Here is a 17363-nt window from a genome sequence, read left to right as displayed (position 1 = left end):
GCTGAACTAATATGTAACAAGTCTCTCCCACCTCGCTGATGCCGCAATCTGAGCAGGCGTTAGTCACATACAACTAATTAGTGCCTACTTGCTTTAATTATGGCTATCCCAAGGGAGAGCAAATCTCACAGGGCACTTCCTTTCCATTATTACTGTCACCCCAACATTAAAGAGAGAGAGACACAGAGAGAGAGAGACAGAGAGAGAGAGAGAGAAAGGGGAAGATGCAACAATAACTCTAGCTACTTCAAACCAGAGAGTGAAGGCACCTGGGGAGAGAGTTGCTGGATGGCCTCCTAGAGTGGTCATCTAGGATCCCAGAGAAACAAGTAAGCCACTCTTATTTTGGGTCTCTGTTAAAGCACTTCCACCTTTACCCTAACCAATGCCAATGGAATCCTTCTTTCCAAAAGTACATCATTTTGTTATACTTCAAACTTCATTCTTATATTTTTCAAACATTGATTTGGGGTTCTTGTTTAGTGGTTGTCCTGCAAAGGGTGGGATCAACCCCCACCAAAAATTGGTTTAGATGTGACTCACATCAAGGGATTTTCTGATGAGAACAGAGCAGGTGTAAGTCAGTCCAAATGGCAATAGTGAGGCAGTTTGGTTGGTTTTAGCTTTTTTGCGGCCAGGAGGCAGGGCCGGGAGTGAGAATTCCTACCTGCAGGGGCTAGCCCAGGTGTGGGGGGAAAAAGGAAAGGGGAGGTGAAGCTTGAGAGCTGTCAGTGTTCAAACATCCAAAGTGTTTTCCTTTTAATCACAGTCCTGAAATATCTTAATGAGAAGCTGATAACAAAATGGAAGAATAATCTTCAAATCAGAAATGGTTACACTTTGATCATGGCAGCATCGATATTTCAAACATGAAGAAAATGTGTAAATCCACTTCTTGCTGTCACTGTTTCAAAATCTGAAAAATGTCATCTATCCAGGGATTAAGAAAGTTTGGAGACAGCAAAGTCACTGAGACCCATTACAATGGTAAATTTTCTTATAATGTTTAAATGAATTTTAATCTCACCAAGAGAAGCCAGAAAAGAAGGGGATAAACTTTCAGTGACAAACTTTCAGTGAACAAAGCTGCCTTTCAAACTTGCAAAAAGTAAAGTAATATGCCATTAGCAGAAGACTAATCACGCTTTTGTATAATTGTGTTCCTTTCAATAGAGGCAAGTTATTAAATATATATCTAAAGGTGTTTAATTCTAATATCCTTAGAAAACTTATAAGGTAACTTACAAATTAAAAAAAATCTTTTGTCAGACTACATGTCACCATACTCAGAAAGGATTAGAACAATTATGCAAATCAAATTCTAGAAATAGCTCTGTGTATCCCATAATTCCTCAAGATAGATATGCAAATTAAATCGATCATGACCGTGGGTTAAAAGAATTATACACTGTACAATTACACTCTTTATATCTCTCTTCAGAATAAATACCTGTGACGGGTTTTTTTTCCTCTCTCTCTTCGCCATCTTCTTCTACCAAGCACATTGCCACGCAAACTGGTCACTACTCAGGAAATATGTGGAGAAAATATATGGAAGAGTAAAAGGGGGAAAATGTTAAATGAGAAAGGCAAGGAAAAGTTTCTTCTTATGTATTTAAAATTTTGTGATCTCTAGAGAATATTTTAATAAGACATGTATTAAGCCAGCACTGAAACTTTAATAATTTTTCAAAGCCTTTTGAAATTACAGCACATCTGTATCTTCAAGAAAATGAAACCAATTATGGCACTCTACAGGTTTCAATATAGGTTCTAACCAAAAAACAATGTGTACTTAGATGTCACACCCTGGAAGAAAATAAGATTTCCATCCTAGAAAGCTACACAGACTGGCACAATTCAAGTAATATAAATGCATTGGGGGGAAATTTAAATATGTATTCTTTTCCAACAGTTTACCTGTTCTCCACCTAGACTAGGCTGAGGTCTTCACTGGCTCTCCTTAAACAAGACTACAGAGCAAACTTCCTCCATTAAAATGACCACATTTCTTTCTGGCACTTGGACATTCAGATAGAATTAGAACAGAAACTTTGAAGAGAAAATGATGTGGTTTTATTTCATTTAGAGGAGTTTATTTCAAAACGGACTCTGGAGTGAGGACAGTGGGGGAGTCAGAAAGAGATGTAAGACCAGGAGGAGGGGGAGATGGGAACTTATCTGGTTTGCGGCTTCCCTCAGCTGGGTAAGCAGAGACAGAATTCCAAGGGGCCTTTTCAGACAATCTGTTATTATATGATGTCTGATCTCGTTATCCCCAGCTCTTTATCTAGCTCCCTCTTTTGGCATCTGTCATGTTCTTCCTTGCTTTATGGTGTTGGGCACAGTTGCCAAGTTTTTCTGATTAGTTTGGTAACTAGTTAGCAAGATAACTGTGTCACCCTGCACTGCCCAACACAGGAACCCACTGCTTCTTAGCTCCTGGTATCTATTGATTAGATGGATTCATTGGGTAGGTTTCCAGATTACTGTAACTAGATTTATGATAGCAAAAAGCTTAAGCAAACACTGATCAAAAAGGTTTTATAAAGTGCAATTAAACAGAATTGGCCTAGTAATGGGTATCTTTTTAATCTTCTAGATTTATTTCTAAGAAATCAAGTCAAATCTAGCTTATTATTTTTCCAGAGCTGGGTTAATTTAACAGTTAACAATAAGCTGAATGATCTGATAGTTAGAAAAAGTAAATTAATTCTAATTTTTAAACATTTGTGAATACAGTTACAGGATATCAAGCATGCCTATCAAAAAAGTGCAAGGGATGGAGTAGTTTTAAGTAATGTTGTGGTTAATTGTTGCTTCAAATAGCAGTTTCCATGAATACTAGTTCCTGAAGCAACAGTAGTTTTTATTTCAAGACCAGAAGTCTAGAGATATGGGGTTGCATGTTTGGTTAAGCAGTTCAACAATGTTAAAATAGGTGTCTACTCTTTTTATCTTTCTGGTCTGTTATCTTCACTGTGTTGACGGTATCTCTTCTCATAGTTGCAAGATAGCTGCTGTGGCTCCAACCATCACATCCTCACCAGAAACATCCCAAAAGGAAGGAAGAGGAGGGGGCAAAGGGATCTCTTCATGGGCTGGCTTAGACCCCAAAAGTCTTGTCCAAGTTGGAAAAAAATATAAAGAACCCCTTGGACTCAGATCAAGTTTGCTTTTACTCCTATTTACTCCAGTAGCCGCTAATAAACAGTACAAAGGATATTGATATGGGGGTAAAATGTGGGTGGGTGAAGACATTTTCCTATTACCTCCTTTGCCCTTCACAGAGGGAGCTCTGAAGTTCAGGTCGCACAGAGTGACATATCTGAGTAGTGACTGGAGAACATTGTTTAGGGTCCACTGCTCTTTATAACCCCAGCCACTTCAGTGCACCACTTAAAATGCTGCTAGGACAATTAGTCTGCTACTCAGTCCACCATGGCACTTGGATCTAATGACTAAGTTTGGAGCCTTGAAAATTTTGCAGGGCCTTCACTGGGACACTCCTTCCTCTCTGTAAAGGCTAGTTCACCCTTTATGTCTAGGAGCTCACCCCAGATGCTTAACAGCTGTCAATTTGGGAAAAGGGAGTGAGGACTTTGGACACAAGAAACAACACACACAAAGGTATGTTGTGTGACACAGTCTGATCTGTGCCTCGGAGACTGGAGTACACGACCTGAGAAAGACATGGGAGGTGGTGGGATTGCAGAGGGAGCCCGGAGCCAGTGGCATCACCAGGATTCATGGAGGCAAACACAATGCATCATGAGAGCCCGGAGGAGGGATGACTGGGCCAAGAAGGGTTTCCAGAAGTCTTGGATGTGAGTCCAGCATAGACACAATGTTCGGCCAGGACCCAGGGGTATGGTTGTACAGACTAGCATGTCCATGCTATCCCAATTATTCAATATTTTGAATATTGCCTGTGCTCTAAAGGGGTTAGTGAGGGATCCCTGGCAGAGAAGGGGGTGTGGGCTTTCCAGGGAGAGCTAATACAAAGGCAATCAGATAAGAGAGAGGGGGAAGCACAAGGGGAGCCTGAGGCCAAGGTGGTGGAGGGGCCCAATCCGAAAGCAAGCGGGGCGGGCCAAGAATGTTCCACTCCTCCTGTAGACCTTGGAGAGACAGTGAAGAGTAGACCCAACCTCTCCAACTCAAAAAGCTTTACAGGGTTTGTAAAGCTAAACCCTGAGTCAGCCCTAGAACCCGGGACCCTGTCACCTCTTAGGCGTAGGGCCCTTGAGAATGAAGAAGCCTGATGGTGAGACCAAGACTTGACAGAAATAGTTGTCATTTTATTTCTTTTTTTAAAAAGAGAGAAGGTCAGGGAGGAAGGAAATGAAGAAAGCAAAGGGAGGAAGGGAAGGAGACAATAAGAGAGGGAGCAAAGAAAGAAAAGGAAAAAGGAGAAAGGGGAAAGGAGCAACCAATATGGCAAAACTGACAAGATTTGGCAAGGCTGAAGAGTGCATGCAGAGATTTCACTTCTCACTGTGGTTATTGATGTTATGTGCTTCTCCACTTTGCTTGAGATATTTCGTTTTTTAAAAAATGAACACGGTCAGGTGGAGTAGATATGATCTTTTCAAAAAGATATTTAATGTAAGATATCAAAAGATCCCCAAATGCTCATTTTTGACCTAATAATTTCATGCCAGGACATGCATGATTTATATACAAGAAATCTATTTTCATTGCCTCAAATTTACTGACAATTGTTTTTCTCACCCTGGTTGGGATTGAGGGAGTGCTAAAGTAACTTCCCAAACAAACAAAGTGAGTTATTTTACTGGAAGTCTTCCCCAGTACATTGTATCTGTCCTGGCACAATGAACAGAGTATTCAGAAACACAAGTAACCTTTTCTGGATGATTTTCTTATTAATATAATTAACAAAGTACATGTTAATAGATTCATTGATCCAAGAAGCTGTTGAAGTATGAGGGGCTTTTTGTGCCTGCCCCCCTCCCCCCACACACACCCTCTATTTTCCTGGACAGCTTGTTTCCTCTGCCTCTTGTGGTTCTTCTTTCCTTTTCCTGTGCTGTTAGCTGTCATTTCTCATTACTCTTTACCTCAACTCTCATTAGAAAGCATCCATCTAATCAGAATAAAACAAGATAAAACCAGATAACCAAGTTTGTATACAAGTTGTCTACAGTAAATTATGTCTGAAAAAAAAGCTTGGAGTTAGGCCTCCAACCACCTGGGGAACTTGTTAAAAATGCTCTTTCCTGGGTCCCACCTCAATCCCTCCGAATAAGAATTCCTGAACCTCGCAAGCACTTCAGGTAATTTTTATAAATGTAAAAATTTGAGAATTACTGGCTTATGGATTCATCTATGAAAAAACGTCCATGAACTCAAGGCCATCTAGCACCAAAAGGGTATCTCTGCAGTGGGGCTGCCGAGGAAGGCTGGCGCTGGTCAGGGCTGGCCCTCGAGGACTGGTTCCTGTGCGGCGCCCGCGCGCTAAACATTCTGAATAGCACCTGGGCTTAGCGACTAATGTTTTTTTTTTAACTTGGATCACGTGGGTGGGTGGAGGGTTAGATGAGGAGAGACTTCTTCCTGGGCCTGTCTTTAGGTTACCTGAGATTTCTCATGAGTGGCCCTGGGATAATCGACATCTACCTGGTCTTATGACCTGGAAGGAATAGGGTAATAGTTATGCATATTTTCCGAGTATGAGGCCTGTCTGCACAGACTGATTGACTTTTGAAAAATAAAATAACGCTGACCATTTACCAGAGATAAATTAAATTGGCCACACCATCTTACTGTTATATTCCTCTTGGACTGAACAGTTAATTGTTTATATTATGTTCAACTAAAATAAATTTCAATATATTTAGTGCACCCATTTTTAAATATTTTATCAAAATGATTACTTTGCTCATACTCAGGTTTTATATGTTCATAAAAAATAGTTTTAAAGCAGTGTATATGTCTACCTGCTTCTTCCCCTTAAAAGAGATTTGCAGATTTTTATCTTGCATTTTAAGTTGACAAGCCTCCAAATATCTTAGATATGCTGACCATCACCTAAACAACATGCACTAAAAGGATAATAGAACACGAGTACCATGCTTAGACACCTATTAGTACCAGTCACAGGCTAGTACTAGTACATACAGCCTCATACAACAATAACAAAACAAACAAACAACAATACTCCAGAGTGAAAATACTGGTATATTTGTATAATGCAAAGAGAAATACAGATATAAATCCTCAAAACAGAAGGTACATTAATAAAAATGTAGCATTATAAGGAAAAATGATACAGTACTTGCAGAATTTAGTCTTTCAATTTAAGATTACCATGTGTCTAACAAAGAAACATTATTTAAATTACAGTTCTCATTATTAATTTAAAATAACCATCAGTAGAATAGCACAGCTTAACTTAGCAAACATTTTAAGGAAATGCTTTGTTTCCTAGAAGTAAAGTATCATTATATGCCATTCATTTATTTATACCATGAACAAAAGAAGAACAATGTTCAAAGTGGAAATTAGTTTCATAAGACAGAATAATGCTGGGCTCCTCAAAGCACAAGCTGTTTCCATAAAATTATTTTAATTTTTATTGGCAAAAAAATAGCTAAACAATTCTGATTTAGTACTCTGCTTCTCAGAGCCTCCCAATCCATGAACCGAGATCAGTACATACAAAAACATGCAATACCGTATTTTCTCCACACCATTACTAACCAAAACACTTTTTAACTCTTTTAAAAGTTACAATTTTACAGAAATGTTTCTAGTCAAGATTGGTATACTGCAGAGAGCAGTTGTTGGAGAGGAGAAGCATCTGGTAGTGTAAAGTAACATAGGAAACAAATCTTAACTTGTTACTGCTTAAAAAACTACTGCCTTGTTAGTCACTCCCATAGCTGCTCTTTTAAATTCATTATCAATACTGAACAAAGTTCTCAACACTTTCAAAGAACCAGAGCAACACAACTGACTCCGTGGCCTGCAATTCAGAGGGAACTTAAGACAATCCCCGCCCCGCCCTTCTGCTTCCAGCAGAAGATGTTCAAGAAATCCAACTTGTGAAGACCTCCTAGGTTCCTCTACTTCACTGCAAAAAGTAATGCCACTCGAGGTTGTCAAAAATAGCTTCTGTAGAAAACTGGCCATGGTCTTTAGGAAACGCTGCATGAAGGAAATTAGTTTAGCCTTTATTTAAAAAGGAAAAAAAAAACGAAAGAAAAGGTAATAACATGGAATAAAAGACATCAGTACTAATACAAAGACTCCAGGCCTATTTTCAGGATGAAAATATATTTCGGAGGACAATGAGCGGAGCGGGGGTGGTGCTGGAACATCCACACCCACCTCTTCATTAAAAGCAATCTGTACAATCCAAGTGCTTATCCAGTTTGTCATTTTGAAGGCAGCTTAGACCATTAAAAAGGGGACAGGGGGAGAAACAAAGTCGTTGTCCAAGCCAAAAAGGAAGGTCGGGTTGGGGTGTACGTGGCAGGAGAGCCCTTTATAAACCAATGCCTTTCAAGTCGCAGGGGAGGGTGGCCTGGGTGGTCTGGGGGCTCTGGCAGCAGGGGAACTGGGCCCTGAAGCAGTCCCTCAGCTCCCTGTTGAAGAGGAAGCACACGACTGGGTTGATGCCGGCCTGTGCGAAGGTCAGCCACACGGAGGCCGTCAAGTAGGCCTGGGGGACTGCGCCAGGCCGCACCAAGACCCGCAGGTAACTGGCCACGACGTATGGCCCCCAGAGCAGCAGGAAGAGCAGCGTGATGGCGTAGAACATCTTGCACAGCCTCTTCTCCGTCTTGAACTCCTCCAGCACGAGGAGGCGGCGCGCGCCACGGCCGGGCCCCGCGGGCCGGATGCCCACGAGCGCCGGTGGCGTGGGCCCGCGGCCGAAGCCCGCCGTCCAGTTGGCGGCCGCCTGGCCGGTGGCGCCTGGGCCGTGGAAAGTCCAGTCGTGGCTGACGGCGGGCACGAGGCGCGCGGGCCTCATCTTGCGGCGGTCATGGATAAAGAACAGCAGGCGGAGGTAGACGAGGTGCGTGGCGCCCACGACCACCGCCAGCAGCAGCAGGAAGCCGAGCGCGCCGGGGGCGCCGTCGGGCCGCTGCTCCAGGGCGCACGGCGCGTCCTCGTCGTCGCCACCGCCGTCCAGCACGGGCGGGAAGGCCGCGGCCAGCGCCAGCGCCCAGGCGGCGCACACCAGCATGGCGGCGCACGGCCAGCCGGCCAGGCGCTCGGCGTAGAAGCGGTGGTGCGCGATGGCCAGGTAGCGAGTGACGCCCACGCCGAGCAGCAGGAAGGCGGCGTGGAAGCAGAAGAGCGCGGCCAGGAAGGCCAGCAGCTTGCAGCCCAGGGCGCCCGGCGGGGTTCCCGCCGCGGCCGCCGCGCGCCGCGCCGCCAGCATGACGGCCGGGAGGCAGGCGAGCGCGCGCAGCCCGTCGGCCAGGCACAGGTCGAGCAGCAGGTAGTACGGGGCGCGGTGCAGGCTGCGCTCCCGCACGATGAGCAGCGCGAACAGCACGTTGCCGGCCAGGCTCACGCACAGCAGCAGGCTGAGCGTGGCCAGCTTGAGGCCCAGCGCGGCCGCCTCGCCGCCACCGCCGCCCGGCTCGCTGGCGTTCGCCATCGCGGCCTGCCCGGCCCGACGCTCCGTTCCGGGGCCGCTCCCGGCCTCGCGGCTCCGCGCGCCGCCCGGCCCAGGCTCCGCCGCCGCACGGGCCCTGCGCGAGCTCCCGGGCCGGCGGGGCTCAGCCTGCGCCCGGCGGGCGCCTCTCGGGCTCCCCGCGCCGCCGCGCCGCCGCCGCCATCTCAGCAATGATGCGCGCGGGAGGCGACGGCCACTCCCTGCGCCCTGGGCGCCGCGGGCTTCACTGCGGACAGGGCCGTGCGGCCGCCAGCAGCCCCCCGCATTCTCCTCCTCCCCTCCGCCAATGCCGCCGCGCCTCTTCGCTCTGCCCCCGCCGGGCCCGCCGCCGCCGGCGCCGAGGAGCCCCCTCCCCTCCGCCGGAGCGCGCAGCGCGGCCGCCTCCCGGGCCGGGCTGGGCTGGGGCGCCGCCGCGGCAGCTGCGGGGCTGGGAGGCGGCCGGGAGGGATGCAGGGCCCAGGACGCGAGGTGGTGACAAGTCGCGTTTGGCCCCAGGTAACGGGGGTCCGGCAGCGGCGTCCGGCGCCCGCGCTAGGGTCACGATGGCCGTACGCTGGGGTGGGGGTGGGGGGGCGGAAGGAGGGGAAGGAGGGTTGCTTGGGATAGCAGGGTCGGGAGGCCTCAGGGGACAGGAATATCTGGGATGAGCCTTCTGTCCGGAAGCTAATAATAATTAACAGTGGTAATCAGCATCGTCACAGTCGTGCAACCGCTGATGCTCAGGTGAGCACTGATGGGTGGCAGTGTCCTGGGAGCTTTACATGCGTTATCTCGCTCAGCGTTCACAATAACTGCGAAGTTGGTTCTAATCTTAACCCGTTTGTACCCGAGGAAGCAGAGCTTGGAGGTCAAGGGAGTTGAGAGCCGGTAAACGACCGAGCTGGGATTCGCATCTCTCGGGGTCTGATATCCGAGGCTGGGTTCACAGCGGCTTTGCAGCAGGCTCTGATGCCCGCCTCGCCGTGGTCCCAGGAAAGACATGTCGGGAAAAGAAATTCAGCGTTTTCTCTTAAGTGACCTGGAAGGTGAACCCCATGACACCTTCTTCCCACCGTGTCCATTTTCTGGGTAAGCCTGAAAGGGCAGCCCCTGTTCTGAGCCTCAGACACACTAAGTTCTCTCAAGTCTTTGCACCTGCTGTGCCCTCTGCCTGGCCCAGCCTCACAGCAGGCTCTCCAGCCTTTGGGCCATCCTACTGACCATCTTTCTACTTTACTGTCCATTCATTTCCCTCCTAGCACTTATTATTTATCATTACATATTTTAATTTATTTTAAAAATCTGATTCTTCCAACTAGTCTCTAAGCTCCATGTAGGCAAGCGACCATGTCTGTTTTTTGTACCGCTATCCCAAATGCCTAGCACAGTAAAGCCAGAATTAAGGAATATGTTGTTTCCAGGTACACTCACTTTTTTTCTTTTAAGCAGAACTTTATTTATTGCCTACCTACTATGTGCATAGAGGACACTTTGGTGGGCATTTCCAGGGCAACACAAGATCATAGAAAGCCTGAATCATCAGGAATGTCAACTTGAGTCTGTAGGCAGTGAAGAGCCCCTGAAGGTTTTGGAGGAGAAAGACATGATGAGAGCTGTGCTTTGGGAAGACTATTTCGGCAGTTGTGTTTAAGTGGACTCACAGCAGAGCCTGGAAGTGTAGCCTAGAGCCTCAGACTTCAGTGTGCATGGAAATCACTGGGGATGCTGTGAAAATGCAGATTCTGATTCAGTAATCTGGAAGGGAGGAGAAGATTCTGCGTTTTTAGCAAGTTCCTAGGTTACACTAATGGTGGTGGTCCACAGACCACACTTTGAGCAAGGACCTTGAAGACAGTGTGGACATCTTGCAAAAATCTAAGTGACAGCCAATAAAGATCTGACTTAGCACCCCTAAGTGGCCAGGGGCCAGTGGCTAACCAGACAGGTCTGCAAATGTTTATTGACAGAAAAGGGTATTTTGGTTAGGATTGCATTTTGATAATAGTAACTAAAAATGTACATAAATTTATTTTCCTCCTGCAATAAGAAGTCCGGATGTCGGTGATTGCCGACATTGAATTATTGGCTTATGACTGAGTCTCTGAAAGTCTTTTAGCCCTTCCCTCATGATCAATAGGCTGCTGACACCTTAAGGACAGTAAAGTGTTCCTTCCAGCCAAGTAGGTCCCTCTGAAGAGATTTTAAGAAGTCCTACATTATAACAAGCAGTTATATGTCATTGGCTACCACTATCAGGAAGGGAGGTTGGGAAATGGTTTCTTTTTTTAGAAAGCCAGACATGTAGCAGTAGAGAATGAGATCCTGCCTTGATGTGGACCTTAGCACTTGGACTGCTTCTGCCCAGGGAAGAAGCCTTCTAATGACCCACGCAAAGACCCCAACTCCAGTTCCTGTGTGATAATATGAGTGGCACCCACCAGTCACTAAGCACTTCCTGTGTGCTACGTTCTGTGCTGAGTCCCTGATGTGTTATCTCATTTCATCATTGTAAGGGCCGTCTGTAGTAGGTTCTGTCACAATCTCTGTTTTGCAGATGAGGCACATAGGTTAAGTAATTTGTGCAGGCTTTCACTTCACCACAAGTAAATATGAGAGCTGGGATTGCAAGGCAGAAAGTCTGGTCCTAGAGCCCACACTCATGATTACCATACAGATTGCCTCTTTTTCATAACTGCAAAGAAAGTTACTGAGTTTCTAAAAACAACAAATAAACAAAAACTATGGATGTTTATGTTCACAGAATTATAGACCCTTCAGAGAGGGAAGGATTTTCAAAAACCATCTAATCTAACACTTTTATAAACTGAGCAATTCATTATTGGTTGAGTGGGAAGTAGAAGCCACGTTTTCTCACTCTGAGGTCAGTACCCTTCCCACTTAGTTGAAATAATAATATTTGTTCTAATGCACACATGACATTGGACAAGTCATTTAAACACTTGGAATCTGAAATGGTCCCATTTATAAAATGGGGCCTTGGACCAAATGATTTCTGAATGTCCTCAGCTCTGAAGTTCAGACTGTATATGAGAAAATACAAGTGGAATGGTTCTATAACCCCATATGAAGAGAGATTTATTCTTCAGACAAGGACACAGAGAAGAGGCGGTGGGCTCTTATCATTTAGACTTCTCCGTGATTTCTACTTCTCTCTATGGCTCAATATGTTTCTCTTTGGTATTTGAGATTTGGTTTAGTCATTTACCCAGGATCAAATAGCAGAAGCAGCAATAGAAAATGTATAAATCATGGCTCTCACAGCATTTATATGCCTGCTTCTTCCATGCTCAACATTTGTTCACTAGATTAGTACTTAAGGAAAAACTATCAATGTTTATTTCATTGCCAGAATCAACTTATTTTCCTTTTATTGTTTCTAGGAAGCTTCAGACAAGAATTTAAATAGTTTCGTAGGCTCCAAGTTAAGTGCTTGCACCTCAAAGCAAAATAGCTCTATGATATTTTTCCCTATAAGAAAATTTTCCATTTTGCTTATAACCAAATTCTTCCTTTTGCACATAGATGGAAAAGTTGCGATTTTCCCCTGAATCAGATATGTCACTTCTTTGCTGAATGTATAGAATGTGAGAACGGTAATAAAAACCCAGACTGTTCAGAGGAACTGATTGACAGATGCAGCAAAGCCATGAGTCCCACCATCATGGGAGCCAGTGTGGCCGATATCTCTTGACCAGTCATCTGCCAATGGGTGCATTGCACACAAAGTTAGAAAAGGTTGGTTTGACTTAACCCCATCCCAGCTCTTAGAAAACATGAGCCTATGTCCAGTGGATGCTGGGTTCTCAAACGACAGTGGTCAGACTAGCCTCTCATGGGAGGGAGTCATTACTTCAGGAATGAAAGTGGACTTGGAGTTACGTGTACCTTGGTTCATAACCAAGTCCCACCAATTACTAGTGTGCATCTTAGCCAAGTCCCGTGCCTCCTCTGAACCTCTGAACCTCAAAGCCCTGTTGTGAGGAAGACTCCATTAAATGTGATCCATGTACAGAGTGTGGCACAGGTGTCACACAGTGGTGTGTAATGAATGGCAGCTACAGTTACTCACGTTTGCTTTTACCAGACTATAGATGCCTTGGCTAATCATGTCTTGATTGACTTTTGTATTTCTTACCCCAAATTAGCCTATCAGGAGGTCTTATACATAGTGGGTTCTCAATATTTGTGTGGCAGGTATGAGTGTCAATCCATAAAATCAAGCATGCAAGAAATATAACTGCTTTCTAGAAACCTAATTTCTCACTCTGAGTTAACCATTTTGTCTTGCTGGAGTGGGTTTAAATGTAGGGGAAAAAAATGTAACCTTAGTGCTTCTTAGGTTTCATCATGGCCCCTTGCTTCTTCAGGACGTGACATAATTTCAGGGTAGTGCCTAGATTGCACAGACACAGTCGTTCAAGACATGCCTGTGTGTGTGTGTGTGTGGGGGGGGGTATCTCATTTAATGTTTGGTCGGTTCTTACCATATTATTCTTGTCCTTACAAGCCATTGTGGTTTAGTGATCCTTAGTTGCATTGTGCCAAACTTAGGGTTGAGAATTTTGGGGCTGAAGATATGTATGATACAGATACATCCACAGCCACGTCTCGCAGCAGTGTGTCCGGGAAATGGGGTGCAGATCCCTTATCTCTCGGTGCCCTTTCCTTCTCCTTCCTTCTGCCTTCCTTTCTGGGGACTCCCTAACTACTCTGGCAGAAGGGGAAACCACTTCTTCCTTGTTTTTCTGGACAATATAATTGGCCAATTCCCCTGGTCCTAGAATTTAGGTGTTTGGGAGAACAAAAGCCAGGCAGCTACTTTGCTATAAACCTCTCCTAGGCAAGGAAGCATTGGGCCTGCTATCTGCTTGAATATTGGGAAGAAAGAGAAAAATAGAGGAGGAAAAATTATGAGTGCATACCTTAAAATATTGTTTTCACTGCGTATATTTGTTGACTGATTCATTTAATATCTTTATTTGTATGTGCATGGTATATTGTCAGTTTAGTAAAAATTCTTTTAACAGTTGATTTTTTTCCACATGCAAAAGAATGAAGTTGGAACCCTCCCTCGCACCATATACAAAACTCAAGTCAAAATGGATCATAGACCTAAGAATTAGAGCTAAAACCATATATTTCTTAGAAGAAAACATAGGAGTAAATATTCATGACTTTATATTAGGCAGTAGTTTCTTAGGTAAGACACCCAAAAGATAAGTAACAAAACAAAAATAGATAAATTGGATTTTATTAAAAGTTTAAAAGTTTGTAATTCAAAGAACACCTTCAAGAAAGTGAAGAGACAATCTACAGAATGGGGAAAAATATATTCAGGTTACAGATCTGATGAGGGACTTCTATCCAGGATATATAAAGAACTCTTATAACTCGACAATATAAAAACAAATAACCCAATTGAAAATTGGCCAAAGGATTTGAATGGGCATTTCTCTGAAAAGACTTACAAATGGCCAATAAACTCAAGGAAAGATGCTTAACATCATCGGTCATTAGGAAAATGCAAATCAAAGGTATCACTGCACACCTATTAGGATGGCCGTTATCAAAAAGACAGAATTACAGATGTTGGTGATGATGTGGAGAAAATGGAACTCACATACAATGCTGGTTGGAATGTAAAGTGATGCAGCTACTTTGGAAAATAGTTTGGCAGTTCCTCAAAAAGTTAAAATGGAGTTACCGATGACCCTGCAGTTCCACTCCTAGATATGTATCCACGAGAAATGAAAACATGTCCACGTAAAAATTCGTACACAGGGCAGCCAGATGGCTCAGTTGGTTAGAGCATGAGCTCTGAACAACAAGGTTCCCGGGTCGATTCCCACATGGGCCAGTGAGCTGCACCCTGCACAACTAGACTGAAGACAATGAGCTGCTGCTGAACTTCCAGAGGGGTGGCCGGATGGCTCAGTTGGTTAGAGCACAAGCTCTGAACAACAAGGTTGCCAGTTCAATTCCCGCATGGGGTGGTGGGCTGCGCCCCCTGCAACTAAAGGTTGAAAATGGTCACTGGACTTGGAGCTGAGCTGTGCCCTCCACAACTAGATTGAAGGACAACGACTTGGAGCTGATGGGCCCTGGAAAAACATACTAGTCCCCAGTAAAATTTCTTTTTATTTATTTTTTTTTATTGGGGAAGGGGAACAGGACTTTATTGGGGGAACAGTGTGTACTTCCAGGCCTGTTTTTCCAAGTCAAGTTGTTGTCCTTTCAATCTTAGTTGTGGAGGGTGCCGTTCAGCTTCAAGTTGTTGTCCTTTCAGTCTTAGTTGTGTCGGGCGCAGCTCAGCTCCAGGTCCAGTTGCCGTTTTCTAGTTGCAGGGGGCGCAGCCCACCATCCCTTGCGGGACTCGAGGAATTGAACTGGCAACCTTGTGGTTGAGAGCCCACTGGCCCATGTGGGAATCGAACCGGCAGCCTTTGGAGTTAGGAGCATGGAGCTCCAACCGCCTGAGCCACCGGCCGGCCCTAAAATTTCTTTTTTAAAATTGTACACAAATGTTCATAGCAGCGTTTTTCATAATAGCCCAAAGGAAGAAACAATCCAAATGTCCATCAATGGATGAATGGATAAACAAAATGTGATAAATCCATAAAATCCATACAACGGAATATTATTCACTCATCAGAAAGCATGAAGTACTGTTACATGATAAAACATGGGTGAACCTTGAAAATGTGCTAAGTGAAAGAAACGAAACACAAAAGACCATGTATTATAGGATCCCGTTTATCTTAAATGCCCAGAATAGGCAAATCCGTGAAGACAGAAAATAGATTAGTAGCACCGTTTCCCCGAAAATAAGACCTTGCTGGACCATCAGCTCTAATGCGTCTTTTGGAGCAAAAGTTAATATAAGACCGGGTCTTATTAGCACCTTTGTTCTGCTTCAGCATGTCATGTTTTGATGCTGAAGAGAACTTGGGAGAAGGGATTAAGAAATTCTTATTCAGTCAGTAGCTTTATATGGGTATTGCAGTGTCTGTCTGCTAGAAAAACTGTCGCTTTTTTAGATCCAGTAGTATACCGAGGTGCTTTGCATGCATTATCTAATTTACTCCTTCAGAACCCTGTACCCCATTTCACAGATGAGAAACCTTGAGTCTTATATTAATTAGAGCAGTTAATTACGTAGTCTGTGGTTACATAGCATAAAGTGGCAAAGCAACGTTAAAAATCTAGTCTGTCCGGCCTGAAAGTCTGAATTCTTAATAAATACATATAGGGCTGTGTTGACTAATACATAATAGAGTGAAAACCCATCAATATCTTATAAATATTAAACTGGGGGTTGTATCACCTGATGCAGAATTGAGAAAAACCATTGTGCTGTAGGCAGTTTTTTAATCACCTGAATATGAATACTTCCAATATATAATAGAAAAGAAACAAATATCTACAGTAGTATGTTATCACCATTTTAAAATCTCATTTTTCTTACATCTCATTTTTCTATATTTCTATAATAAAATTTTTCAAAGAGTTATAGCCATGACTCCAAGTGAGAAAAAGCCTTAAGTTTTATGTGGTCACTCTCTTTTCCGTTGTATTTAATAGCTGTTTAAACTCCCTCTAGTGGTTAAATCCTGTTATGATCCTAAATTATTATTATTTTTTTTTTTCTAAATTATTCTTTTAAATATTGAATGCTACCATCAAGATGAGGGTGCTACCATCAGTGCAGAAGATTATAGGATCAAACCTGTTTCTTAAATATTCTCTTCTGCGTATGGAATAATGGTGTGAATATTATATATCAGAGCTGCTACTGATATATAATATATAATACTTCAGTCTAGCTAAAATCTTCTCCACCTCCCTCCTCTCTTACACAAAAGTCAAATAGTGGATTGTCTGTTACTTTCTATTGAGAATTACAGAGACTGTATTTTTTAAGATACAGATTTGTGTGGGGGGACACATCCTTATTAAATGCTCTAAGCTATGGAACTGAGGTCCACAAGACACATTTTTAGAGATGTACCACTATTTTTTCATTTTCTGTTTTTCCTATTAGCCAATGACTTTCTTGTAACAAAAAATAAAAGTTTGACTCTAAAACACCCACCCTCTACGCACCAAAATCCCACACACGTATGAATTCTCCCTTTTCCCCCTACCACCAAGTTTTGCATTGGATTTTGATTTAGATGAGGTTGAGACTCTTTTTTCATTGGGCAGAATTATTACAATTGTTGAGGAGAGTATCCGTAAGAATAAAATAAGTCTTACCTTAGAGACAAGCCAGACAGATTTTTATGGTGAAACAAGTAACATAAAAGGCATGACTTTGGCACATTTCTCCTTAGATTTCCATAATTACTCGAGGAGGTCTGAGTTCAGTGTCACAGACGTTTTGATTCAACAGCTCTTTTTCTCAGACACGCCCCTGCTGCCACCCTAAAAGGCATAGAACTGGTTTAATGATTAAAGTTGTTTGGAGTATTTAGCATCAGTGAGGTTGGGATTGTAAAATTCCGCACTGCGTAGTATAGTTCACAGCTGAATTATGTATTATAACTACATTTTGTAAATTATACAACTTTTTAATTTTCCTTAAAACTAATAATTTCCTTTTTTCCCCCTTAAAGTGACATGTATCTAACTCACTTGACCTCAAATTTTCTGGCAGAATTGTACAATTTCACTCAGTACAGCCAAATTCATCATCTGTTTTATTGGTTGT

General features: G+C 43.7%; 2 protein-coding genes across 2 annotated transcripts in view; one reads left to right on the top strand and one right to left on the bottom strand.

Moving 5' to 3' along the window:
- Nucleotides 1-6187: 6187 nt before the first annotated feature.
- GPR27 (G protein-coupled receptor 27) lies at nucleotides 6188-8820 on the bottom strand. Its single transcript, XM_033132628.1, has one exon. The coding sequence runs from the start codon at nucleotides 8633-8635 to the stop codon at nucleotides 7511-7513; it is 1125 nt and encodes a 374-aa protein (XP_032988519.1). The 5' UTR covers nucleotides 8636-8820; the 3' UTR covers nucleotides 6188-7510.
- A 212-nt stretch (nucleotides 8821-9032) lies between these two features.
- The window catches only part of EIF4E3 (eukaryotic translation initiation factor 4E family member 3), an 82461-nt gene continuing 74130 nt past the window's right edge, over nucleotides 9033-17363 (top strand). Inside the window, exon 1 of the mRNA XM_033132631.1 lies at nucleotides 9033-9148. The gene's annotated coding sequence lies outside the window, so the exon portion shown is untranslated. The remainder of the gene's footprint in view (nucleotides 9149-17363) is intronic.

Source organism: Rhinolophus ferrumequinum, chromosome 17 (assembly GCF_004115265.2).
Source record: "Rhinolophus ferrumequinum isolate MPI-CBG mRhiFer1 chromosome 17, mRhiFer1_v1.p, whole genome shotgun sequence".
Lineage (NCBI taxonomy): Eukaryota > Metazoa > Chordata > Mammalia > Chiroptera > Rhinolophidae > Rhinolophus > Rhinolophus ferrumequinum.
Note: the sequence above shows the minus strand (reverse complement) of the source record. Positions and strands in the feature narration are given on the sequence as shown.